The sequence below is a fragment of the Coregonus clupeaformis genome, chromosome 15, assembly GCF_020615455.1.
Source record: "Coregonus clupeaformis isolate EN_2021a chromosome 15, ASM2061545v1, whole genome shotgun sequence".
NCBI lineage: Eukaryota > Metazoa > Chordata > Actinopteri > Salmoniformes > Salmonidae > Coregonus > Coregonus clupeaformis.
The window spans coordinates 36,102,593-36,129,669 of record NC_059206.1 but is presented as its reverse complement, the minus strand read 5'-3'; the positions used below and the strand labels follow the sequence as shown (position 1 = coordinate 36,129,669).

The window sequence follows — 27,077 nt, the reverse complement described above, 5'->3', positions numbered from 1 at the left end:
CTTATTTTGTGGAAAATCAGGAATTGCACATTCAAAATAACATGTCTAATTCATAGGGCATATTGAAGGTAGAAACTCAGAGGGAAACTTGCAAGGATCCATTGACCAGATTCTGTCTACTTTGATGAATACATTTTATTTAGGAGGGGAGAAAAAAATCTTACAGGAGAAATCACATCAGCAATGTATTGTCGGAAGCCATTTTGTTAGCTCATAAGGATCGTTCAGCGTCCCCCAACAACCTCCATTACATTAAAACTGATTAGTTTGGATAATTATTCCAAATAAATATAATATTTAATGAACCTTTGTATTAAATCAAAGATATCACCCCTACCCCTTCACTTCAGCTGTGTGTTCTGAAGCCAACAATGGCTCAGACAGACAGACAAACGCTCTGGGCTGCTAGCGACACCCATTACCCTTATTCCCACCAGGCAGAATGAATATACAATATCTTACACAGTTACAGTATATACAGCTCCTTTACAACAGAAGGCTTTCACCTCTGTCTCTAATCATCTGCTCAATCACACACATCCATTCAAAAGAAATATTCAATTAGAAAGTTGAGAAAAAAAAAATCTGTTTAATCTATTACTTTTATCTCGTCACCATAATAAATGACATTTTAAATTACTAGAAAATATTTCCTACTCCCAAAACAAAAAAGTTTACTTTTTTTTATGACAATATTTTTCTAAAGTAAAGAAAAAGAGAATGCTAAGCCAGGAATTTAATTCAGATCAGGGTAACGGTACATTCACTTTCAACAGAAACCATGTCAAGTCCTACTGCAAAAGTGCTGCGCTTCAGGGTAGACTTGGTTCAGCAACCATGTCATAGCGCAGAACAGGTACAAACACTTACACCTCTACAGACCTGGAAACTTCCTCCACAACCACTACTTTCCTCATATCGAACTAACCACATTTCACATAGCATCATCAAAAACCATCTTTGATTTTTCAGACTGTGTTTTTGCTTTTCATTCAGTTTTAGGGTAATCAATTGACATTAAAGACTTCCATTCGTGAATAAAAAATCTGACATCGGTAGTCAACAAAGACATTATGTAAGCATCAAAACTCCAAATCATCTCCCAAAAAACTGGGATGTTATCCCCATCATGGGAAGGTTCTCCAAAAACAGGAGGACCTTCCTGGACCTGTCAATCAAACAGCAGAGCTTAACCCCCATTGCCTCTGCCTTGTGTTACTAGAATTAATACAACCCTCTCTCTATTTATATGTACATCCTCCTAGTGCGCACACACTCTCTCTCTCTTTCGGTCACTTCAACACACACACTTTAGTCTCCATTCGTTAGCTTTGAGTGGAACCCTCGGCCCAGATGTGCCAAAGAGCACATATGACATCATAGGGCTCCAAAGCATAGAAATCAAATGCCTAGAATGGGTCTGCCATAGAAAAATGACTGTCCAAAAAAATAAGTGATGGGACACGGTTTGATTAGAAGCTCTGTACAATTTTTGTGCAATAACCTACAGTAAAAGCCAATGTAACTAGAGAGAAGAGACCACTTCCATTCAGATCATGAGGGATACAATTGAAATTGGATTATTTATCACACAGACACACAATCTTCAGCCAGTTTCAAAGGGAACAACTTAATATCAATGATATGTAGAGGGGCAACAAGCACAATGGAATTGAAAGATTGATAAACAAGAGATGACATGAAAATGCCATGAAATGGGACCTAAAATAAATGAAGAGAGCAAACTAGCGGAATACAACTGACTGGCTCATTGGCATAAGAGAAAGCTCTACTGTACATACGTGTGTTCAGATTTCAGTGTTTCCAAACAGAAGAGGTCATTTTTGGGGAGCGCAGCCGTGTGTGTCTACATTCATGTCCCTCTCTTTCCTATGACGTCATTGTGTTCCCCTACTTAGAAATGAAGTGAACAGTGCAAACTTGGCCAAATGCTAGTGTCTTTACCAATGCTTTCCTGACTTACTTTCTCCCCAGTTAGGCCAAGGCTCCAACCTGGCCCATCCCTCCTTCCTGAATTGATAGACCTTCACTCCTCCACCTGCTATCCTGACCTACCCAGATAACACACTCCCTCCACTGCCATAGAACACACCCACAGCTACCAAGGGCTGTGTCTCTTTCCATTAATGACCAAATATCTGAGTATGTATTGTTGCCCATCAGTGGTCATGGAGGAAAGGAGACAAGGCAATGAATTGAGACACAGCCCACAGGGAAAAACCAAGCCTTGTCTGTCTCCACTACCAACCACAGACAGACAACCCCAGTTCTTCTCCAGAATCAGACACACATTGTGAATGAGGATCCTGTGAGTGGTCCACGCACGCCCACACACTATTGCTGTTAACTTCACTCAAAGCCTTCATTTCTCCTTCAACAGACAATGACTGAGGGGACAGAGATACTTTATTGCACAAGGGGTGGAGGAAGAGAGGTGAAGGTTAGGGAATAGAGGAGCGGGATCAGAAAAGGGACGTATGTAGGAATAAACATCTGTTCATCAAGAGAATCACAGAACTAATCTCAGTAGCCTCAGTTGGAATACTTCTGCCATCTAATGTTATTAAATACCAATCAAAGGAGACAAAAAAATTAATCTGACACAAACACAAAAGTAAGGAGGAGGAAGAAGACGAGGAGAGGAACACAAGGAGTTCACGTGCTTAAGTCACTATGTGTGTCCAGTAGTGATGGGGGGGGGGGGGATCGATACAGTTACATATCGCAATATTATTTTTGGACGATATATCAATATTTGTAAAAAATAAAAAATAAGATTTTTTTGCTACTGTACGTAGCGTTAGCTAGTGCTAGTCAGCTGTATCTGCGCCAAAACTCTGGTATTTTTCATTATATAGCTTGTTCTCCATCTTCTTTTTAAATAGTGAGCCAACATGTTTTCAGCACTTTCCATGCCTGATGAAAAATTTGACGATGTCAGGGGAGAGAGTGAGTGTGCATGTGTGTGTGAGACAGTATAGCCAGAAGAGTGTGTACGTGTAATTCTAGATGACCTAAGCCAACTGTGACGTGGTGGAATGGTGTGTGTTTTCAGAGATCCTCCAACACTGCCAGAGATCCCAACCAACGTTGCCAGTTAGATCCATAGTCTCATCATCATCATAATAATAATCATAATCAGACCACCAGGATCTTGACTTCGTCCTGCTGGTCAGGTCGGTAGAAGAAGGGGATGCAGGGGTTGTCCCCCAGGAAGGGCACGGAGCGGGGCCCCTGGATCTCCTGGAGCAGCTGCATGATCTGCCTGGCCGTGCCATCCTCCTGGTGCCTCATCAGGGCCTGGGAGTCTGGGGGGAGCCCCTGGCCCAAGTCTGACGGGGCACTGTGAGGGGTGTCAGGGGTGGTGGAGTCAGACTCCACAGCTTTACTTAGATCCATAGACTCTGGAGAGAGAATGGGGGGGAGGAGATAAGAAATCAGGGAGGTTAGTATAATGACTATCCATGGGCTCTACAGAGGGAAATAGGGAGAAGGTGTGTGTTTTTATGTGTGCGTGTGCTCATACCTTGTCCGCCCATAGCGTTGAGCTCCATGCGTCTGTGTGCGTGGTGGTCCTCCCCAGCTGGCAGCAGGTCAGGGTTAGCCGTAGCGTCAGCGCTAGCCACCGTCCCAGCGTAGCGGCTGTACCACTCGTCCCTCTCACCCACCAACCTCATCACCAGGTCCTGCAGCTCTGCCAGTTTGGCCTGCATGGGCACAGAAACACGGTCAAAGTGGTGTACTTTCCTGTGTTTGTGAGTTGTGTACTTTCCTGTGTGTGTGAGTTGTATACTTTCCTGTGTGTGTGAGTTGTGTACTTTCCTGTGTGTGTGAGTTGTGTACTTTCCTGTGTGTGTGAGTTGTGTACCTTCATCTCCTCTTTGTCCTGGGCCAACATTCTGATGTACTGCTCCTTCTCCATGTGTTTCTGCTTCATGACAGCTCTCTGGTTCTGGTACAGGGCAATGTACTCTCCTGGACAAACACACAATGAAGGAATAGGATGACAAGACCTGTCACATTTTGGGAATGAATTTGTAAGTGCATCACTGTTAGTGTGTGTGTGTGTGTGTGTGTGAGAGAAAAAGAGAAGTGGAGAGTGTGTGTCTCACTGATAGTGGCAGTCTTTACAGACAGTTACAGCGGTGATAGTGTGTCTCTCCAGACAGCTGTATAAAGGAGTGTGTGTCACCTATAGTATCAGTCTCTCCTGACAGCTGTATACAACGGTGTTCCAGCTCCTCTACCCTCTCCTTCAGGTCAGCCTTCTCTTGCATCAGAGAGGTGAAGCGGTGTTGGAGCTTCTCCATGGCAACACACAGGGCCTCGTGTACCTCCACTGGTACGCCCTCTGAACCTGAGACTAACAGGAGAGGGGGTACCGGTCACACACTGCACTGGTAACACACTCAAAACTAGCATAGTGCTCCTAGAAAACAAACACAGATCATGCACATAGCGCACACACATACGTGCATGCACCTCTCCTCCTCCATTCACCTGTGTGTTCACAGTGACTGTGGTCATCATGGCTGTGAGTGTGGTCGCGGCTGTGACCGTGGTCATGGTTGTGTTCATGGTCATGACTGTGGTGCTGGTGCTCCATGCTGAGTACTGCAGCCTGGTGACGGGCTGCGAGGTGCAGTCTCCTCTCCTCCTCCAGTCTGCTCCTCACATCGTCTCGCTCTGCCTCCACACGCGCCACCGCACCGCGCACAAACTCCTCCTGAGAGAGACAGAAGGGAAGAATTATTATCGGAGACAATTATCTGAGAGATGCTTTGGAAACCCTCCCCTCTGTAGCATTTCGGAGCAACAACACTAGAGCCCACTTAAAACCACTGATAGGTGTATTCTCCTCACCATCTCTTCCCGGCTCTCAAAGTCTTCTGGGATAGCGATGGAGGACTTCTGTGGGCTTTCTGGCAGGGATTGGCTCTCCACTCCGTCTCCCTGGTCTCTGGGGGGTGTGGCCAGGGCTGAGCTGTTGAGCAGCTCAGTGACTTCAGCCTTCAGCTGCTCGTTGTCTCTGGACAACTGCTCCAGCCTCTCCTGTAGGGGGTTACCACAGCCAAAGTCATAAACCCTGCACATTTCTACAATTTATCTTCTTAAAATCTGATTTTTAAACCTAACCCTGAACCTAACCTTAACCCTAAACCACACTACTAACCTTACGCCTAAGCTTAAGTTAAAAAAAATCATGAATTTTTACCATAGCCTATTTTGACTGTGTGGCTGTGGTAACTAGTGACAACCCAGCCGGCCAGCCAGCTAGCGCAGCAGTAATGATGCATTATGAATGTGTGTGTGTCTCCCCGTCCCGGTCCCTGACCTGGTATTGCTCCAGCTGTTTGTGGCTCATCTCCAGCTGAACCCTTCCCTGGGTCTCATCATGCTGCAGCTGGTCCATCAGCTGGCTCTGCTGCAGGTACTGTCTGTGGAGCTGCTCTCGTTCTGACGCCAGGGACGTGTAGCCTGCAGAGTACTGCTGTAGGTGGGCCACTATCTGCTCCCGCTGCTCCAGCAGCGCCTGGTACTCCAGAGACTTCAGCTCCAACTGGGGATGGAGCAGACATGTGTGATTGTGTGTCTGTGTGACAAATGTTGTTCCTGGAGCTGTTCACCATGAAATGTGTGTGCGCATGTGTGTGTGTCCCCCACAGGGGGTTGGTGGCACCTTCATTGGGGAGGACAGGCTCGTGGTAATGGTTGGAGCAGAATGAGTGGAATGGTATCAAATACGTCCAACACATTAGGTGTTAGACAGCTGTGTCTAACACCTAGCTGTGGGCAGCAGGTAGCTTAGTGGTTCAGAGCGTTGTGCCAGTAACTGAAAGGTCGCTGGTTCTAATCCCCGAGCTGACTAGGTGAAAAATCTGTCAATGTGCCCTTGAGCAAGGCACTTAACCCTAATTGCTCCTGTAAGTCGCTCTGGATAAGAGCGTCTGCTAAATGACTTAAATGTAAAATGTTTTACAAAAAATGCATACTGTGCTCCGAGCACGCAAATTGGAATATGAGTCCAAATCAAAGTATGCGAAACAAAGCATGGAGGGCACTTCTTGAATGCGTACCCCATTTGTACATATTTTGAAGCATGCGTCGATGCAAGCTTCAACGGAAAGTATGCAAAGAAATATGACGCAACCATGTAAAAATGACGCAACTTTTCATGAAATCAATATAATCATTATTTGAGCCGAAGGGAGAGAAAATACACTCCAACTTCGGAATTAAATGTTGCCTATTCACATCTCATATGTTGCTTGACTACAATATTTTATCTTGATATGTTAATAAATACATGCAGTGTTAATTTTGGCATGGTTACCTGCCTACAATACCCACTGTAGTGTATGTAGGTCGTAAGCCCATTGTAAGTCAACAGAGCTAACTGGCTAGCTATTACTGTTAGCTAGCCAGATAGCCACAAATAATTGTTAGCTAGCTACCCACGAAAAATTGACATCTACCTTGGATAACATTGGTTTTAGGTAATTTTTGCCTGCTATACTTTCTGGTTAGCTACATTATTCAGATTCCTATGTAGCTAGCTGATAGTTATGAAGTAAAACATTTGCTTTGTGTTTTTCTTGTTTCGTCTCTATTGCCATTGTCCTGGCTAGAAGAAGGAAGATTCAGTGAATGGGTAAATCCATAGTAAGTCAATAGGACTAATTGGCTAGCCACAAAGAATTGTTAGCTAGCAACCCATGCCGAATTTACATCTACTTTGCATAACATTCGTTTTAGGTCATTTTTGCCTGTTTAACTAGCTGGCTAGCTAGACTACGATTCAACATACAATGCATTCGGAAAGTTTTCATTCTCCTTGAATTTTTCCACATTTTGATACGTTACAGCCTTATTCTAAAATGGATTAGATAAATGTTTTTCCTCAAACTACACACAATAGCCCCATAATGTTTTTTTAATATATCGATTTACATAAGTATTCAGACCCTTTGCTATGAGACTCGATATTGAGCTCAGGTGAATCCTGTTTCCATTGATCATCCTTGAGATGTTCCTACAACTTTATTGGAGCCCACCTGTGGTACATTCAATTGATTGGACATGATTTCCCACAGTTGACAGTGCATGTCAGAGCAAAAACCAAGCCATGAGGTCAAAGGAAGTGTCTGTAGAGCTCCGGGACAGGATTGTGTTGAGGCGCAGATCTGGGGAAGGGTAACAAAACATTTCTGTAGCATTGGAGGTCCCCAAGAACACAGTGGCCTCCATCATTCTTAAATGGAAGAAGTTTGGAACCACCAACACTCTTCCTAGAGCTGGCAGCCCGGCCAAACTGAGCAATCAGGGGAGAAGGGCCTTGGTAATGGAGGTGACCAAGAAGCCAATGGAGTTACTCTGTGGAGATGGGAGAACCTTCCAGAAGGACAACCATCTCTGCAGCACTCCACCAATCAGGCCTTTATGGTAGAGTGGCCAGACAGAAGCCACTCCTCAGTAAAAGGCACATAACAGCCCGCTTGGAGTTTGCCAAAAGGCACCTAAAGGACTCTCAGACCATGAGAAACAAGATTCTCTGGTCTGATGAAACCAAGATTGAACTCTTTGGCCTGAATGCCAAGCGTCACGTCTGGAGGAAACCTGGCACCATCCCTACAGTGAAGAATGGTGGTAGCAGCATCATGCTGTAGGGTTGTTTTTCAGCAGCAGGGACTGGGAGACTAGTCAGGATCGAGGGAAAGATGAACGGAGCAAAGTACAGCGAGATCCTTGATGAAGTCCTGATCGCTCTGGAGCAGGTTCTCAGACTGGGGCGAAGGTTCACCTTCCAACAGGACAGTGACCCTAAGCACACAGCCAAGACAACACATGAGTGGCTTCGGGTCAAGTCTCTGAATGTCCTTGAGTGGCCCAGCCAGAGCCCGATCGAACATCTCTGGGGAGACCTGAAAATAGCTGTGCCGCGACGCTCCCCATCCAATCTGACAGAGCTTGAGGATCTGCAGGGAAGAATGGGAGAAACTCTCCAAATACAGGTGTGTCATACCCAAGAAGATTCAAGGCTGCAATCGCTGCCAAAGGTGCTTCAACAAAGTACTGAGTAAAGGGTCTGAATAGTTATGTAAATGTGATATCCGTTTTTTATTTTTAATACATTTGCAAACATTTCTAAAAACCTGTTTTTGCTTTGCCATTTTTAAAAACATTTTAGTCATTTAGCAGACGCTCTTATCCAGAGCGACTTACAGTTAGTGAGTGCATACATTCTTCATACTGGCCCCCCGTGGGAAACGAACCCACAACCCTGGCGTTGCAAGCGCCATGCTCTACCAACTGAGCTACAGGGGACTAATGGGGTATTGTGTGTAGACTGATGAGGAAACAAAACTATTTAAATCAATTTTAGAATAAGGCTGTAACTTAACAAAATGTGGAAAAAGTGAAGGGGTCTGAATACTTTCCGAATGCACTGTATATCTAGCTGATATAAATGAAGTAAAACATTTGCTTTGTGTACATCTTGTTTCGTCTCCATTGTTGCCATTGTCCTGGCTGGAAGAAGGTTCAGTAAATGGGGAAATGCAGTGTGAGGTAATACAGTAGGGGGAGTGCGAGTGCTTCTCAAATGAAATGTTTTATGCGTTCTCCACATTCTCGTCCTCACAAGAACGTACTCAAGAGAACGTCCTCGGAGAATGCACTTGGAGCATCAGAGTGTGGAGCACGGTAGTATGCATATTGAGGAACACCCATGGTTTCCATGTGTTTGATGCCATTCCATTTGTTCCAGCCATTATTATGAGCCGTCCTCCCCTCAGCAGCCTCCACTGGTGTGTCCCTACCTGCTCCTTGAAGTTGTGCAGGTCCTCCTGTAGTTGTCCCATCCTGCGTCCCAGCTCCTTCTTCACGTGATGTTCTGACTGCAGAGCAGTAGTCAGCTCCATGTTCTCATTGGTCTAGGACAGTAGAGAGACATTCAACACATTTATGAGAAAAAGAAGAAGAAAACACCCTTGCCTTTCTTGCACTAACACTCACACTTCTCTTTTTTTACTAGCACCGACTTTGCTGATAGTTGCTTTATTGAGGAAAAGTTTAACTTACTATGATTGTGATATTTGGTTGTCTCACCTGGCTACCTAGATGAACGTACTAACTAAGTCGCTGTGGATAATGCCTAAAATGTAAATGTAAAATATAAATGTGTGTGTTTTGAATGTGGCTGGATAAGTAATAACAATGTTTCCAGTTCCACCCATTTATTTTATCACCAATCAAACCTAGGCAGATCAGTGAATACTTCAAATAAGTCAACAGGACAGTAAATAGGTAATACTCCTCCTTACCAGTTTGACGAAGCCATTCTGCAGCTCAGCCAGCTGGTCTTTAAGGGTGCGGTTCTGGGCCAGGGCGCGGCTGATGGTGGCCTTGTCACTCTGCACGTCCTCCAGCATGCGCCTGCGGTCCTCTGCATCCTCGGCCCCGCGCTCCGCATGGCGCTCCAGCTCCGAGAGACGGGACTCCTGCTCCGAACACATACGACTCAGCTGCTCGTTGTCGCGTAGCTATAGCAAGGGAAGGGGAACAACAGTGAGTTTTTGCTTGTGAGACTCTAGGATTTGGTTCCAGCCCGGCACCAACACACCCCATAATTAATCTTATTAGTCAAGACCTTGAAGAGACGGAGTGTTCAGAGTACAACATCATAGTTGAGTGTGATATACACAGTGTGTGTTATTATTGCCTGGTAGTGTGTGTGTGTGTGTGTGTGTGTGTGTGTGTGTGTGTGTGTGTGTGTGTGTGTGTGTGTGTGTGTGGGGGGGTTATCACCTGGGCCTGGAACTGTGTGTTGAGTGTGTCTCTCTCCTGCTGCAGGCTGCTGAGGGCTTCCTGGAGGGCCAGTTCACTCTCTGAGGGCCCTGAGGGCTGGGGCTCCGCCTGGGCCTCCGCCTGGGCCTCTCTATCATGGGACAAAAGGGCTGGGGAGGAGACAACAATCCGTTTCTCTCTCTTTCTGAGAATATTCTTCTCCTTTCACCTACAGTACATTTTTCTTTCCTTATGGCAATACAAATCTTTTAATGTTAATCATTGACAGGATGAACACAGAAAGCTTGTCTTTGGTAGAAAGCTCTTCTGAGAACCACTGATGTGCAAACCAAGGAGGGTAGCTGCGTGTATCACCTGCAGCGTGCTTCAGGTTTGTGATGTGGGCTTCTAGCTCCTGGATCTGACTGATGCTCCTGTCCCTCTCCTCTGCTATTAGTGTCACCTAAACACACACACGTCAATCAACTCCTTCCTTAAAGTGACTACGTATTTCTAGCATTACGTTCAGAGGCTATGCCAGCTCTATAGGTTCTGCTAATTGGGGTGGTAGCATAGTGTACCTGAGAGAGCAGCTGCTCTGTCTTGTCCTTCCATACTTGTCCCTCCTCCTGGATCTGCTCAGCGTAGGTGTCTCTCTCTGTCTGCAGCTGGGCCACCGACTCCATCAACTATAGATGATACCAAAAGACCATTAACACAATGGCATGGCGCTCAAACATTAAAGAGAGGCATACACACGTTTGTAAATGTTGGCAGGTAGCCTAGCGGTTAGTGTTGGGCCAGTAACTGAAAGGTTGCTAGTTCGAATCCCAGAGTTGACACAGTGAAATATCTATCAATGTGCCCTTGAGCAAGGCACTTAATCCTAATTGCTCCAGGGTTGCTGTTGATAATGCAGACTCTGACCCTACTCTCCGAGGGTGTCTCAGGGAGAGTTGGGATATGCAAAAAAATACATTTCCAATTCAAATAGGACAATTATAAGCGACCACCAAATGTTACTATAAATGTGTCGTTATCTTGAATCAGTTCTAGGTGAATTCATCCCACACAATGCGCGCGCATACACACACACACCTACCTGAGCAGTGTGCGCCTCAATCTGTAATTTCTCCTCCAGTAGTAACTGCATCTGCTGGTTGGCACTGGGAGGCCCTGACTGACTGGAAAACTAAGAATAAAAAAACAAAGAGAGAATTGAACAAATGATGATGATGACCGTGTGTGTGAGAGTGAGAGTCAGTGAGAGTGTGTGTACCAACCTGTTGCAGCATGACGTCGGCCATCTCAAGTCTCTTGCGCAGTTCGTCCAGGTCCAGTCTCAAAGCGCTGTTCTCACTCACCCTCAGCTTGAGCTGCTCTGACAGCTCTGAACTCTGCTGCCTCCCCTCCTCACTCACACTACTGCACAGGGACGGAGAGATATAGGCGGTTGGAACGTACACACACACAGCCTCTGAATTGCCTAACCTACTCATAGATGACAGGCATCTCTCTCCCTGTATCACAATCACGCACACGGTGTGGTTTCCACTATATTCCTTTTCCTACCTAGTCCACAAAGCAAACAAGGAAATATGATAAAAGGCCAGCCATTTACAGTGGGGAAAAAAAGTATTTAGTCAGCCACCAATTGTGCAAGTTCTCCCACTTAAAAAGATGAGAGAGGCCTGTAATTTTCATCATAGGTACACGTCAACTATGACAGACAAAATGAGAATTTTTTTTCCAGAAAATCACATTGTAGGATTTTTAATGAATTTATTTGCAAATTATGGTGGAAAATAAGTATTTGGTCAATAACAAAAGTTTCTCAATACTTTGTTATATACCCTTTGTTGGCAATGACACAGGTCAAACGTTTTCTGTAAGTGTTCACAAGGTTTTCACACACTGTTGCTGGTATTTTGGCCCATTCCTCCATGCAGATCTCCTCTAGAGCAGTGATGTTAAAACAACTCCCTCCAAAGATTTTCTATGGGGTTGAGATCTGGAGACTGGCTAGGCCACTCCAGGACCTTGAAATGCTTCTTACGAAGCCACTCCTTCGTTGCCCGGGCGGAGTGTTTGGGATCATTGTCATGCTGAAAGACCCAGCCACGTTTCATCTTCAATGCCCTTGCTGATGGAAGGAGGTTTTCACTCAAAATCTCACGATACATGGCCCCATTCATTCTTTCCTTTACACGGATCAGTCGTCCTGGTCCCTTTGCAGAAAAACAGCCCCAAAGCATGATGTTTCCACCCCCATGCTTCACAGTAGGTATGGTGTTCTTTGGATGCAACTCAGCATTCTTTCTCCTACAAACACGACGAGTTGAGTTTTTACCAAAAAGTTCTATTTTGGTTTCATCTGACCATATGACATTCTCCCAATCCTCTTCTGGATCATCCAAATGCACTCTAGCAAACTTCAGACGGGCCTGGACATGTACTGGCTTAAGCAGGGGGACACGTCTGGCACTGCAGGATTTGAGTCCCTGGCGGCGTAGTGTGTTACTGATGGTAGGCTTTGTTACTTTGGTCCCAGCTCTCTGCAGGTCATTCACTAGGTCCCCCCGTGTGGTTCTGGGATTTTTGCTCACCGTTCTTGTGATCATTTTGACCCCACGGGGTGAGATCTTGCGTGGAGCCCCAGATCGAGGGAGATTATCAGTGGTCTTGTATGTCTTCCATTTCCTAATAATTGCTCCCACAGTTGATTTCTTCAAACCAAGCTGCTTACCTATTGCAGATGCAGTCTTCCCAGCCTGGTGCAGGTCTACAATTTTGTTTCTGGTGTCCTTTGACAGCTCTTTGGTCTTGGTCATAGTGGAGTTTGGAGTGTGACTGTTTGAGGTTGTGGACAGGTGTCTTTTATACTGATAACAAGTTCAAACAGGTGCCATTAATACAGGTAACGAGTGGAGGACAGAGGCGCCTCTTAAAGAAGAAGTTACAGGTCTGTGAGAGCCAGAAATCTTGCTTGTTTGTAGGTGACCAAATACTTATTTTCCACCATAATTTGCAAATAAATTCATAAAAAATCCTACAATGTGATTTTCTGAAATTTTTTCCCTCAATTTGTCTGTCATAGTTGACGTGTACCTATGATGAAAATTACAGGCCTCTCTCATCTTTTTAAGTGGGAGAACTTGCACAATTGGTGGCTGACTAAATACTTTCTTCCCCCACTGTAATAGAATGGAAGCATACTCAAGGTAAGACTTACTTTAGTCTGTACACCTCTAGCCTCAGGTTGTCTCTCTCTTTCTCTAGCTCTTTGTTATGCTGCACAAGAGAACAAGAAAATCAATCATATGTAATACATTACTGCAAAGCTCAAATCGATGCTCATTACATTAAAGTAACTGTAGCAGAATCAGTCTGGTGTGTTTGTGTGTGAGAATGTAAATTACCTTCTCAAAACTGTCTCTGTTCAGTGTGTGACAGTAAGATGCCTTCTCAAACTGTTTCTCTCTCTCTGTGTGTGTGTGTAAGTTACCTTGTCAAACTGTTTCTGTTGCGTGGAGACGGAGGACAGGGTTCTCTCCAGCTCAGAGACTCTCTGTTTGGTGGCCTGGAGACGGTTACTCAGCTCCTCAGCCTCCCCTGAAAAAAACACAACATCAGCTTTCTGACCACCAAAACAAATAGACTTTTACACACATTAACAGTCTCTTTCTCCTCAGCCTCCCGTGAAAACACACCACATTACTGAGAATGTTCACATACATACACGCTCACATTCATATACATACATCAGAGACTTGGACGATTAAATGCTTTCTCTTTCTCACACAGGGTACACACACTTACCTGTTTTCTGGCGGGCAGCCTGCTGTGTGTATGACAGTGCGGTCTGCAGCTCTGATTTCTCCGACACCAGGATGCCGATGGTCTGGATGTGGACCTAGAGAAGAGGATGGACAGACACATGACACAATCTTTAAATAAACAGATATAACCTTACATAGAATCATGCCATTGGTGTCATTGCACTGCATCGTCCCCATCATTTATCAGATATACAAATCAAAGCTTTGTTTCACTTGGAACGACAAGAATGTATTTTGTTCTGTGTATCAGTGCGTACATCCCTGGGTAAATAGGCAACAACACATGGTGTATTGGCACTTAAGGCAGATACATAGCACACTGCTGCTCTTTAATTAAAAAATTTAATTTGCATTATCTATTTTTTACTTAACACTTATTTTTCTTAAAACTGCTTTGTTGGTTAAGGGCTTGTAAGTAAGCATTTCACTGTAAGGTCTACACCTGTTGTAAAAAATACAATTTCATTTGATCTGGAACTGGAACTGCAGAGTGAAATGAGAGAATTGCTTTTAAAGGTCTTCAAACGGATTCAGAGAAGTGCTCTGAGAGGATGAAAAACCTTGAAGAAGTTTCTTCTTATTAATGTGTGTGTACCTGTAATTGTTCTCGCATGGCTCCTTGCTCCCTCACACATTTCTGTTCAAACTCCTTTCGCTCCTGTTTAAAGAAAGCACACAGAAAACATAGTCATCATCCACTGAGGAGAGAAAGATAGTCTTTCTACATTGAACAAGAATATAAACGCAACAAACAACAATTTCAAAGATTTTACTGAGTTACAGTTCATATAAGGAAATCAGTCAATTGAAATAAATTCATTAGGCCCTAATCTATGGATTTCGCATTACTGGGAATACAGATATGCATTTGTTGGTTACAGATACCTTTAAAAAAAGGTAGGGGTGTGAACCAGAAAACCAGTCAGTACACCATTTGCCTCATACAGCACAACACATCTCCTTTGCATAGTTGATCAGGCTGTTGATTGTGGCCTGTGGAATGTTGTCCCACTCCTCTTCAATAGCTGTGCAAAGTTACTGGATATTGGTGCGAAATGGAACACACAGTCGTACACGTTGATCCAGAGCATCCCAAACATGCTGAAATGGGTGACATGTCTGGTGAGTATGCAGGCCATGAAAGAACTGGGACATTTTCAGCTTCCAGGAATTGTGTACAGATCATTGCGACATGGGGCCGTGCATTATCATGCTGAATCATGAGGTGATGGCAGCGGATGAATGGCATGACAATGGGCCTCAGGATCTGTGGTCCTCTGTAGCTCAGCTGGTAGAGCACGGCGCTTGAAACGCCAAGGTAGTGGGTTCGATCCCCGGGACCACCCATACACAAAAATGTATGCACGCATGACTGTAAGTCGCTTTGGATAAAAGCGTCTGCTAAATGGCATATTATTATTATTATTATTATTATCTCGTCACGGTATCTCTGTGCATTCAAATTGCCATCGATAAAATCCAATTGTGTTTGTTGTATGTAGCTTATGCCTGCCCATACCATAACCCCACCGCCACCATGGGGCACTCTGTTCATAACGTTGACATCAGCAAACCGCTCGCCCACACAATGCCATACACGCGGTCTGCCATCTGCCCAGTACAGTTGAAACCGGATTAATCCGTTAAGAGCACACTTCTCCAGCGTGCCAGTGGCCATTGAAGGTGAGCATTTGCCCAGTGAAATCGGTTACGATGCCAAACTGCAGTCAGATCAAGACTCTGGTGAGGATGACGAGCACGCAGATGAGCTTCCCTGAGAAGGTTTCTGACAGTTTGTGCAGAAATTATTTGGTTGTGCAAACCCACAGTTTCATCAGTTGTCCGGGTTTATGGGTCTCAGACGATCCAGCAGGTGAAGAAGCAGGATGTGATCTGCGGTTGTGAGGCCGGTTGGACATACTGCCAAATTCTCTAAAATGACATTGGAGGCGGCTTATGGTAGAGAAATGACCATTCAATTCTCTGCCAACAGCTCTGGTTGACATTCCTGCAGTCAGCATGCCAATAGCACACTCTTTCAAAACTTGAGACATCTGTGGCATTGTGTTGTGTGACAAAACTGCAGATTTTAGAGTGGACTTTTATTGTCCCCAGCACAAGGTGCACCTGTGTAATGATCATGCTGTTTACTCAGCTTCTTGATATGCCACACCTGTCAGGTGGATTATCTTGGCAATGGAGAAATGCTCACTAACAGGGATGTAAACAAATTTGTGCACAACATTTGAGAGAAACAAGCTTTTTGTGCATACGGAAAATTTCTTGGATCTTTTATTTCAGTTCATGAAACATGGGACCAACACTTTAGATGTTGCGTTTATATTTTTGTTCAGTATATTTATGCTCACCTTTTGCAGCTGATCTGTGAGCTCCTGAGATTGCATGGTCTGTCAGACAAACAGGACAGAGGACAATCAGTGACATAAGCATCATCCCCAACTCAGACTCCAAACCACCACCATCTATACTAAATCAGCCATCAAACCATACAACATGTCATCTCCTTTCACTCTTCAGGGGTCAAATACCTATTGAGCACCTCCCATTGTCAGAGCAGCACAGCAGCTTACTAGCCTAGTCAGTGGGGTTAGCGACAGTTAGCTGTTAGCAACCTAGCGCCAGAAGCAATATCAGTGCAGTCTATTATTAATGACTGACAAAAACATTCCCTCATTTCATTCATTGTCGAGATATTGGTGAGCATGTAAAAGCTTGGTGGTTACCAATGAGAACAGTGCAGTGCAATTAAATGATTTGTGAGGTGAATAAACAAAACCATGCACGACATGATCAACTGACAGTGCTGCCACTCAGCACAGCTGCGGGTTAGCCAACGTGTTAAGTGTCACGTCATTCGCTACCTGCTAGTCAATCTGTGGCCAGTCAGTGTACTTGGTGTGGTATGAGTCTTGCTATGGGGGCTGTGAGGGGTTATTTGCTGAACGCCCAACTCCCAAGCATGCGCACACACACACACTCACACTCTTACCAGCAGGTCTAGCTTGGTATTGAGCTGAGAGTTTGTTAGGTTGCTGGAGTCCAGTGCGGTTGCCAGCTCCTGGTTTCGACTCTGACATGCGCACATGCAACAACAACAAAAAAGAGAAGGGGAGGGAGGATAGGAAGAAAGGAGTGAATTGAAGTGAAAGAAATGAAAAACAGATGGGAAGAGGAGAAATACAAACAGTAAATCATTAATGTGAAAGTAAATAACACTCTCTTGGTCTCCTTCAGAGATGTAAAATGTGAACAGCAGGTATTTGGTCCTACTAGTACTCAGTGAGGTAATACAGTGAGGACAGGGGCAGAGGTAGCTAGTGGAACATGCAGTAATACATGAACAGACTGGAGTGTGCAATCTAATGTGACAGACAGGGTTACACAGCTGATTAAAATAATCAAAGTTTGATGATGAGTTGGTTATTTGAATCAGCTGTGTAGTGCTAGGGCAAACACCAAAATGTGCACCCACATCCATGAACTACACAACCATGGTAAGAACATAAAAGTTCCTAATGTGATCTCAGCCAATTTAACAAGTTACAAACTAGTAGTCACTATAACATGTTGTATCCTTTAAAATCCTAAGGAGATAGTAACACCTATAGCCAGCTCCAATCAAGGCTTTGGAAATGTTATTTCCTAAAAAAGAGAGAGTCCATTCTCTATATAGACTGCATCAAACTGCAACTGTGTGTGTAATCCGAGCCTGGACGCAGGGCCGGAACAGGCAGAGGGAGAGTGGTCATGTGAGCTGTGTGGCCGGGGCCAGTCACATTCCTGCACGGAGAGCAAGAACTGAGGGATTGTGAGAGAGGAGAGGAGGGGCTTGTGTGGAGTGAGAGCAGACAGAGGATAGGACACTACATAACCTGGGGCTACACACACCACAAGATTTCTCTGGTGTGTGTGGATGTTTGTATGTAGACACACTGGACACACACACACACACACACGGAGGGGAGTGAACATCATGTACTGAGGCTGATTCAAATGCCATGAGGCTTAACAACGGGCAACTTCAAATGGGGAGAGAATGGGACTGGGTTTGTCTGATCAGGACAAATAATGGATAGCATTTTATAGCAACGTGTGGTGATGTGTCACTTACCTCCAGTTCTTTTTTATTGGCAGGCGAGGGAGCACTGTCTCCATTTACATAGGTGGTGGATGACTAGAATAGATAGGAAAGAAACAAAACAAGTCGAACCACAATATAGCAAGCTTCTCAAAGCCAATGAGAGTATCACAAATAGCACTCCTGATTATGCAATGCACTAAACCAGGAGCAAGCAAATATCCAAACCAAGTAAGATAGTGTATCATCATTGGGAGGGACTTGCACTTATCCAATGCACACTTCTCAGGGGGTCGACTGCAGTTTAAAAGCCTAATTTATCCTGTTTGTGGCCATAAAGTACACGCATACCCCAGAGAGCAGGCCGTTGAGCTGCTGGGAGAGCTGCCGCAGGCTCTCTGTGGACGACAGGGGTCTGGCGCGCGCGCACACACACACACACACACACACACACACACACACACACACACACACACACACACACACACACACACACATACACACACACACACCATTAGCCCAATGTTACAGTAACACACCAGTCTTATTGGTTAATGGAGCATTTAATATGTGACAAACTGCACTGCCAGCCTTCATAACTGTGCTACTTATTCTGTGTGTGTGTGTGTGGTCAACAGCTGCAGGCTGTGAAGGGTAGAGAAGGGGCAGTAAGGACCAGGGGGCACATTCTGAAGGGGAACTGAGTGTGTGTTGGATGACTAGGCGACCCACCTATTCTCATCCGCATGGTTTTCATTGCCGTTGGCGTCAGGGGTGCAGTTCTGCGGCAAAGAGAAGAAGAGAAAGAGAGGAAATTGATGTGAGTGAAACTGACGGAGGGTGAATAAGTTGTGAGAGATACTAGAAAATATCAAAGCAAGCAACATACCAGGACAAACTGTATTCAGACACAAATGAACACAAGCTAGGCCTATCCATCCTTGTACACTGTTAATAATGACTACTCATTAATAAAAATGTGTGAAGAGAGAGAAAGTGTTGTCACGATAACAGAATTTTGATACTCAATACCATCACAATACCAATACATTTGACATTTTAGATTTTTGAATGAATGCATTAATGATTCAATTATACAATCTAACTACATAACGGTAATCATTTATTTGAATGATAAATCTCTAATCGATTGTTAAACAGGGTAGATCAAGATAGCCTAGGCCTATTCATAATACAGGTGAATGCATATTCAATAGGAGTGTGTGCATGCATTGAGTTATTGAGCTTGTTTTGGCTGAATTCGTGGGGCTACAGATGAAAAACAATCTGGTTCCCTTCCATTTGTTGACTTATTTTATTGTACTGATCAACAACATTTGCGTAGAAGAAGCAATCTGTTATTTTTATAAAGTGTGCGCTGTCTCTTTAAAACCCATGACATCATTCACTCACACACACACACAGAGGCTTGAGCAAAGATGATCTTGACTGGGAGAGACACGAGTCAGGGGAGATGAAGTGAATTAAGAAGGTTTCTGGTGACAATCAGCAATACTTTGTGCTATGGTTTGCATATTATCAGAAACAAGGTACTATGATAGTGAGTTGATGTTAGCTTCAGCTGTAAACTAGCAAGGAAAGCTACCAGTATCTTCTTGCATTGTACGTTGTTCTAGCCTGTAATGGACATTGTTTTGCAAACAGTAATGAACAGTTTCAACATTTCTGCATGCCGTATTGCATTATTCAAGTGTGTTAACTTCTGTGCAGCATGAGTGGTAATGCAGCCCAGACGCCCAGTGACTGCAGTAGTTCCTCAGGACAGGCTAGACATGAGTAAGTGGCGCAGGCACTCTCGCGCGATAAGGGGACATCGGCTGCGCTGATAGGCAGACTTGATCCTCCATTAAAATCAGTAAATGATGTGAGACAAATTTGACAGAAGTACCTACAGTAACAAAAATTCAGGTTTTTCAGGTTCTAGTATTGAAAAAGTACAGAAGTTTCAGTATACTGTGCAACACTAAGAGAGAGATAGAGACAGATCGAAGACAGACGGATGGAGGTACACACCTGCTGCAGGTCAGTGTTGTGGGCGTGGCTGACACACTCAGGGTTAGTAGCAGACATAGAGCTAGCAGGGTTAGACACAGGGGAGCCACGGCCAGCCTCTCCGTTTGGGTCCTCCAGTAGCTGGGTGACAGGGGACCTTCTCACCTCCCCATCAACGTGGGCCTGAGGCCGCAATACACACAGACATTACTTTTCATGTTTCCAAATTGCTCTAACCACAAAGGACACACATACACATGTCCACATCATTCTACCCTACAAAACAAGGTACAGTCAGGCAGCACAATCACAACACATGGATAGACGGACAATCACGCACGCACACACATCTTGTTTTCACTGATGGAGACATGCCAGCATAGTAAATAAACTAAACAAACATCAGGTCCAGAAGTTATAAACAAAACCCACACATCCTACCAAATCAACATCATGCCCCTGATGGACTGACCCAAATCAGAAAAAAAAACTATTAGCTAGGCTTAATCCTAGCACATTCATAATAAATCAACAATGGCTAAATAATTACCAAGCCCTTCCCTCACTGTAGAGAAATGACTATGATGAGCAACCAGTGACCATAGGGTCATGCAGCATGCAGGAGAGAACAGAAGCAAAAATAACAGAGGGACAGAGAGATAGTAGGGAGGGAATGGGACAGATACAAAGAGAGCGAGATCAAGTGAAAGGTAAGTAGACGGCAAGAAACAGGCGTAAAAGAACAAAAGGGACAAAAGAAGAGATTGCGGGGAAGAGTGAGACCGAGAAAGGGCGAGAGGAAGAAGGCAGGAGAGAGATAGGCTCACCTGGCTGTTGCCATAGGGAGGCAGAGCTACTCCATTGGTCTGACTACGAACTTTCAGAATACTCTGACTCTACGGGAGAGGAGAGGGGGAGTTGAAAAGGGTGAAAGAGAGAGGGACAGTGAATGAGCAAATGAGGGCGGGAGAAAGTGGAAGGGCATTGAAAGAGAAAGATTTGAAAGCCCACAACCTGCAGCTTCATTGCCAGACAATGTTAGCGACTGACTTATCACAATCAGTTCCATCTCTGGAGGTATAGAAAAGATTTGCTCGGTGATAATGTTCCTCCAAGAAAATTACTGTCATTGTGACTGGCTTGATGGGAGCAAAGTCTATAAAAACTGGTTTCCCCACCGGAAGCCTAGGGCAGAAGTTAAAGCAAACAAATACTGCAAAAGATATCCAGGAACTACAGTGTTTTCGGAAAGTATTCAGACCCCTTGACTTTTTCCACATTTTGTTACGTTACAGCCTTATTCTAAAATGGATTTGAAAAAAATAATAATCCTCATCAATCTACAGACAATACCCCATAATGATAAAGCAAAAACCAGTTATTTATATATATTTTTTTTATAAAATAAAAAAAATATATAGGCCCTCCCAAGTGGTGCAGCGGACTAAGGCACTGCATCTCAGTGCTAGAGGCGTCACTACAGACCTGGGTTCCATCCCGGGCTGTATCTGATCGGGAGTCCCATAGAGCGGCGCACAATTGGCCCAGCGTCGTCCGGGTTAGGGGAGGGTATGGCCGGGGGGGGGCTTTACTTGGCTCATCGCGCTCTAGCGACTCCTTGTGGCGGGCCGGGCGCCTGCAGGCTGTCAGTTGAACGATGTTTCCTCCGACACATTGGTATAGCTGCCTTCCGAGTTAAGCGGGCGGGTGTTAAGAAGCGCGGTTTGGCGGGTCATGTTTTGAAGAACGCATGACTCGACAGTGCATATCAGAGCAAAAACCAAGCCATGAGGTCGAAGAAATTGTCCGTAGAGCGCCGAGACAGGATTGTGTCGAGGCACAGATCTGGGGAAGGGTACCAAAACATTTCTGCAGCATTGAAGTACCCCATGAACACAGTGGCCTCCATCATTCTTAAATTGAAGAAGCAATCGGAGGAGAAGGGCCTTGGTCAGGGAGGTATATATATATATATATATATATATATATATACAGTGGGGAAAAAAAGTATTTAGTCAGCCACCAATTGTGCAAGTTCTCCCACTTAAAAAGATGAGAGAGGCCTGTAATTTTCATCATAGGTACACGTCAACTATGACAGACAAATTGAGAAAAGAAAATCCAGAAAATCACATTGTAGGATTTTTAATGAATTTATTTGCAAATTATGGTGGAAAATAAGTATTTGGTCACCTACAAACAAGCAAGATTTCTGGCTCTCACAGACCTGTAACTTCTTCTTTAAGAGGCTCCTCTGTCCTCCACTCGTTACCTGTATTAATGGCACCTGTTTGAACTTGTTATCAGTATAAAAGACACCTGTCCACAACCTCAAACAGTCACACTCCAAACTCCACTATGGCCAAGACCAAAGAGCTGTCAAAGGACGCCAGAAACAAAATTGTAGACCTGCACCAGGCTGGGAAGACTGAATCTGCAATAGGTAAGCAGCTTGGTTTGAAGAAATCAACTGTGGGAGCAATTATTAGGAAATGGAAGACATACAAGACCACTGATAATCTCCCTCGATCTGGGGCTCCACGCAAGATCTCACCCCGTGGGGTCAAAATGATCACAAGAACGGTGAGCAAAAATCCTAGAACCACATGGGGGACCTAGTGAATGACCTGCAGAGAGCTGGGACCAAAGTAACAAAGCCTACCATCAGTAACACACTACGCCGCCAGGGACTGAAATCCTGCAGTGCCAGACGTGTCCCCCTGCTTAAGCCAGTACATGTCCAGGCCCGTCTGAAGTTTGCTAGAGTGCATTTGGATGATCCAGAAGAGGATTGGAAGAATGTCATATGGTCAGATGAAACCAAAATAGAACTTTTTGGTAAAAACTCAACTCGTCGTGTTTGGAGGACAAAGAATGCTGAGTTGCATCCAAAGAACACCATACCTACTGTGAAGCGTGGGGGTGGAAACATCATGCTTTGGGGCTGTTTTTTCTGCAAAGGGACCAGGACGACTGATCCGTGTAAAGGAAAGAATGAATGGGGCCATGTATCGTGAGATTTTGAGTGAAAACTTCCTTCCATCAGCAAGGGCATTGAAGATGAAACGTGGCTGGGTCTTTCAGCATGACAATGATCCCAAACACACCGCCCGGGCAACGAAGGAGTGGCTTCGTAAGAAGCATTTCAAAGTCCTGGAGTGGCCTAGCCAGTCTCCAGATCTCAACCCCATAGAAAATCTTTGGAGGGAGTTGAAAGTCCGTGTTGCCCAGCGACAGCCCCAAAACATCACTGCTCTAGAGGAGATCTGCATGGAGGAATGGGCCAAAATACCAGCAACAGTGTGTGAAAACCTTGTGAAGACTTACAGAAAACGTTTGACCTGTGTCATTGTCAACAAAGGGTATATAACAAAGTATTGAGAAACTTTTGTTATTGACCAAATACTTTTTTTCCACCATAATTTGCAAATAAATTCATAAAAAATCCTACAATGTGATTTTCTGGATTTTTTTTCTCATTTTGTCTGTCATAGTTGACGTGTACCTATGACGAAAATTACAGGCCTCTCTCATCTTTTTAAGTGGGAGAACTTGCACAATTGGTGGCTGACTAAATACTTTTTTTCCCCACTGTATACACATACACAGTACCAGTCAAAAGTCATCATCAAGGCAAAGGGTGGCTATCTGAAGAATCTCAAATATATTTTGATTTATTTAACACTTTTTGGGTTACTACATGATTCCATGTGTTATTTCATAGTTTTGATGTCTTCACTATTATTCTACAAAAAGTAAAAATAAAGAAAAACCCTTGAATGAGTAGGTGTGTGCAAACTTTTGACTGGTAGTGTATATTTGGGTCTGAATACTTATGTACATTTTATATAATAAATTTGCAAACATTTCTAAAAACCTGTTTTTGCTTTGTCATTATGGGGTATTGTGTGTAGATTGATGAGGGGGAAAAAACAATTTAATCCATTTTAGAATAAGGCTGTAATGTAACAAAATGTGGAAAAAGGCAAGGGGTCTGAATACTTTCCGAATACACTGTATATAATTATTACAGTAACCATCGACTGTCCCTTACCCCCCCCACCCACATTCCTATGAAACAATTGCCAATCTGATGTCATTCTAATATGATTAAAGGTACATTAACACAATCATATTGATTCTTATCCAAACAGAAGGGTGTGTGTGTTAAGATGCAACGTCCTGACGGGAATACAAATTGACAGAGCATGATAGTATGTTATTGCCTGACGAAGACACGTCCTTTGATCGCTGGAGCATAGCTGCATTTCACATTCCATAATCTGACATAAATGACAAACACTGACAGTAAACTTGCAAAGGGATACACTCACACACACATGAAAAATGTGCAGCTGCACTGGAACATTCAATGTGATTCCAGAGCAGAAGTATCATCAGACTGCTTTCTTGCACTTGTCGGCAAGTGAAATCTTGCAAAGAAGCAGTGTTGCAGTGTGCATGAACAGCACTCAGTCATCACACACACACATACATACATACAACGGGCATGCAGCTGGGTGACTCACATTGTCTGGAGAGTGTCGGTCAGCCGAGGGTGTGTCTGGTTGGCTCCCTCCCTTCCTCTTCTTCTTGGCACCTGGTCCTCCTCCTCCATTTCCACCCCCTCCTCCACTGGCAGGAGAACTCTTCTGCTGAAACTCCTTCAGCTGCCCGGCACAAGAGAGGAGGGGAAGAGGACAATGAGAGCTCTCAACTGTCTGGAACTCACACTTTTGCTAGGCTAAGCACATTAGCAGAATAATTATATTGCATAGGAAGTACAGAGAGCCTTGGTGTGGCTTACAATAGTGTGAATATTCAGAAAGAGCCCATGTGATTTGACTACAGTATGCACTGAGCAGTTGTTCCTGGTATGGGTGACAATGGAATTACTATTTAGAAAGATCAAATACTGTCCAACAAGATCTTATAGCATAACCAATTGCTGTAATAGCTGAAGATTGAGGAAGGTACTTTTAGTTTTAAAATGTGAAATGAGAACCCCCCTGCACAAGTGTGATTGTTTTTAAACGTGTAATGGTAGAGCATGCGACCACATGCACAAGGTTGTGCTGTGACAGCTGTCATGAGACAAATTAGGGAAACGCCATCACACAGAGATAGGAATGCCATCTGAAATTCCTGAGTTGGATCTCAACAACAGTACGTGGTTATCACCATGTCGAAAGAGATAGTAGGCGACGCAAATGCTGACTTGAGCAAGACAACTATTCTTCAAACAAAATAGCTTGATTTGATTAGCTATCTAGATACAGAATTTATAGGTAGCTAGCTACTGAGAGAGCGTCTGCTGTCAAAACTACGCGTCACGTTACTCTTCACTGACACATTGCTTCCTGTCAAACATGACTCAATAGATTATAACTAAGCAAACATTTTATAGTTAGCCAAGGTAACATTATCTTTAGTCTGACAGGCCATTTCATTAATTATAGTGACACTAGCAGGCACGCTAGGTGAAATTTGAATGTTTATTGGACTGTCAGACAGCTAGCATTCCTAGTTATCGTAGCTAGCTAACTAAAGTTACACGAAGTGAATGTAAGCAAGTCTAAACAAAGAACACCCCATTCTATGTAATATTGTGTTAGCTAGCATCAATCATCTTGTGCCAACTGGCTTTGTACTACCTGTCAATTAATTGATAGTTAGCTAAATCGCTATGGCTAGCTAACATCAGCAAACGTTAGTTGACCAACTGGGTTGATCAAATTACAGAAGGTTTGTACCTAGGGAGCAGCACCATTGGCAAAGTTGACAAGTCCCTGCCCGGTATAAATCGTCCACATAATCTTACTATAATGCTACGATTAGAGGCCCAAGCAAAGCCTCGGTATTTCGTGCGCATTAACAGTCACAGCAGGATGCGAGTTGGGATGGGCGACTGCAGACAGGTCCGAGGACGTGGAATGTCAACATCACACGGGTTCGTGAAAACTTTAAACTACTGACAACTCGAATCCAGAACAGAGTAATGGATGAAATACCTGTTATATTTGCTGTGAAATGGGGAATTCAAATTTGTACCTTTTTCTTGGCTGCGGCGAGTTTGATTTGCCTGCTCTGGTCGGCCATCCTTCACGTCCGGTAGGGGAACCGCACCACGTCATCAATTTGGGAACAGTCGGTGACGCAAGAAGGTATCTTGCCGCTAGGGGGCGGAAAAGCTCCCTCGGAAATATAATAAAATATGTTAATAACTAACCCAAGATAGTGGGCAGAGCCAAGCAGCTAGCGAGATCCTGTTGGCGCGTTCTAGCATGTATTTGCATATTTCCGCCCTTGCACTCCTAAAACAACACACATTTTTAAAACTTTGGCAAAGAGTAAAGTACACTCTGTTTGTAACAGATTTCAATTTTGGGAACAGAAAACTGTATTGATATTAGCTAACTATCAATGAACTGACAGGTAGGTAGCACAAAGCACAAAGCTAGTAGGCACAAGATGATTGATGCTAGCCAGCTAGCTAATGCAATATTACATAGAATGGGGTGTTCTGTGTTTAGACTTGCTTACTGTCACTATGTGTAACATTAGTTAGCTAAGTTAACTTGCTAGGAATGCTAGCTGTCTGACTATCCAAGAAACATTCAAATGTCACTTAGCGTCCCTGTAATGCTTAGAGAAGATCTCATGTCAAGTGTTATTGAAGTGCTGTGGTTGCAGGTTCACCTGCCTCCTCTAAAGCCAATTATTTTTGAGGTTTTACTATAGGCCACCAAGTGCTAACAGTCAGTATCTAAATAATGTGTGAAATGCTTGATAGTGTATGTGATGTAAACAGAGGTCTACCTTCTTGGTGACCTGAATATTGACTGGTTTTCATCAAGCTGTCCGCACAAGAGGAAGCTTCTCACTGTAACCAGTGCCTGTAATCTGGTTCAGGTTATAAATCAATCTACCAGGGTGTTTACAAAAACTACAGGAACAAGATCATCCACATGTATTGATCACAGTTTTACTAAAGCTGTATCTGTTCACATTGGATGCAGTGATCACAATATAGTGGCTAAATCTAGGAAAGCCAAAGTTCCAAAAGCTGGGCCTAAAATAGTGTATAAGAGATCGTACAAAAGATTTTGCTGTGACTCTTATGTGGATGATGTTAAAAATATTTTATGGTCTGATGTGATTAATAACGAGCATCCAGATGCTGCACTTGAAGAATTTATGAGATTGCTTCCTCCAATTATTGATAAACATGCACCTGTTAAGAAACTGACTGTTAGAACTGTGAAGGCTCCATGGATTGATGAGGAATTGAAAAATGGTATGGTTGAAAGAGATGGGGC

At 44.0% G+C, this 27,077-nt stretch overlaps 1 protein-coding gene across 5 annotated transcripts; it reads right to left on the bottom strand.

Moving 5' to 3' along the window:
* Positions 1-117: 117 nt before the first annotated feature.
* On the bottom strand, positions 118-25,910 carry golga2 (golgin A2). 5 transcript variants are annotated; one of them, XM_041898324.2, is made up of 27 exons: positions 25,810-25,910; positions 24,288-24,428; positions 20,586-20,654; positions 19,780-19,941; positions 18,478-18,527; positions 18,097-18,160; positions 17,779-17,841; positions 16,657-16,737; positions 16,016-16,054; positions 14,242-14,304; positions 13,627-13,720; positions 13,313-13,419; positions 13,040-13,098; positions 11,091-11,232; positions 10,910-10,999; positions 10,389-10,496; positions 10,183-10,270; positions 9,829-9,977; positions 9,345-9,563; positions 8,841-8,954; positions 5,357-5,581; positions 4,885-5,073; positions 4,522-4,747; positions 4,214-4,384; positions 3,890-3,996; positions 3,548-3,728; positions 118-3,425 (listed from the first exon to the last, which is right to left on the bottom strand). In XM_041898324.2, the coding sequence occupies exons 1-27, from the start codon at positions 25,855-25,857 to the stop codon at positions 3,160-3,162; spliced, it is 3,315 nt and encodes a 1,104-aa protein (XP_041754258.1). In that variant the 5' UTR covers positions 25,858-25,910; the 3' UTR covers positions 118-3,159. The 5 variants fall into 5 exon arrangements, with proteins under 5 accessions (XP_041754258.1, XP_041754260.1, XP_041754261.1 ...); XM_041898326.2 differs by lacking the exon at positions 16,657-16,737; XM_041898327.2 differs by lacking the exon at positions 19,780-19,941.
* Between the last annotated feature and the right edge of the window lie 1,167 nt (positions 25,911-27,077).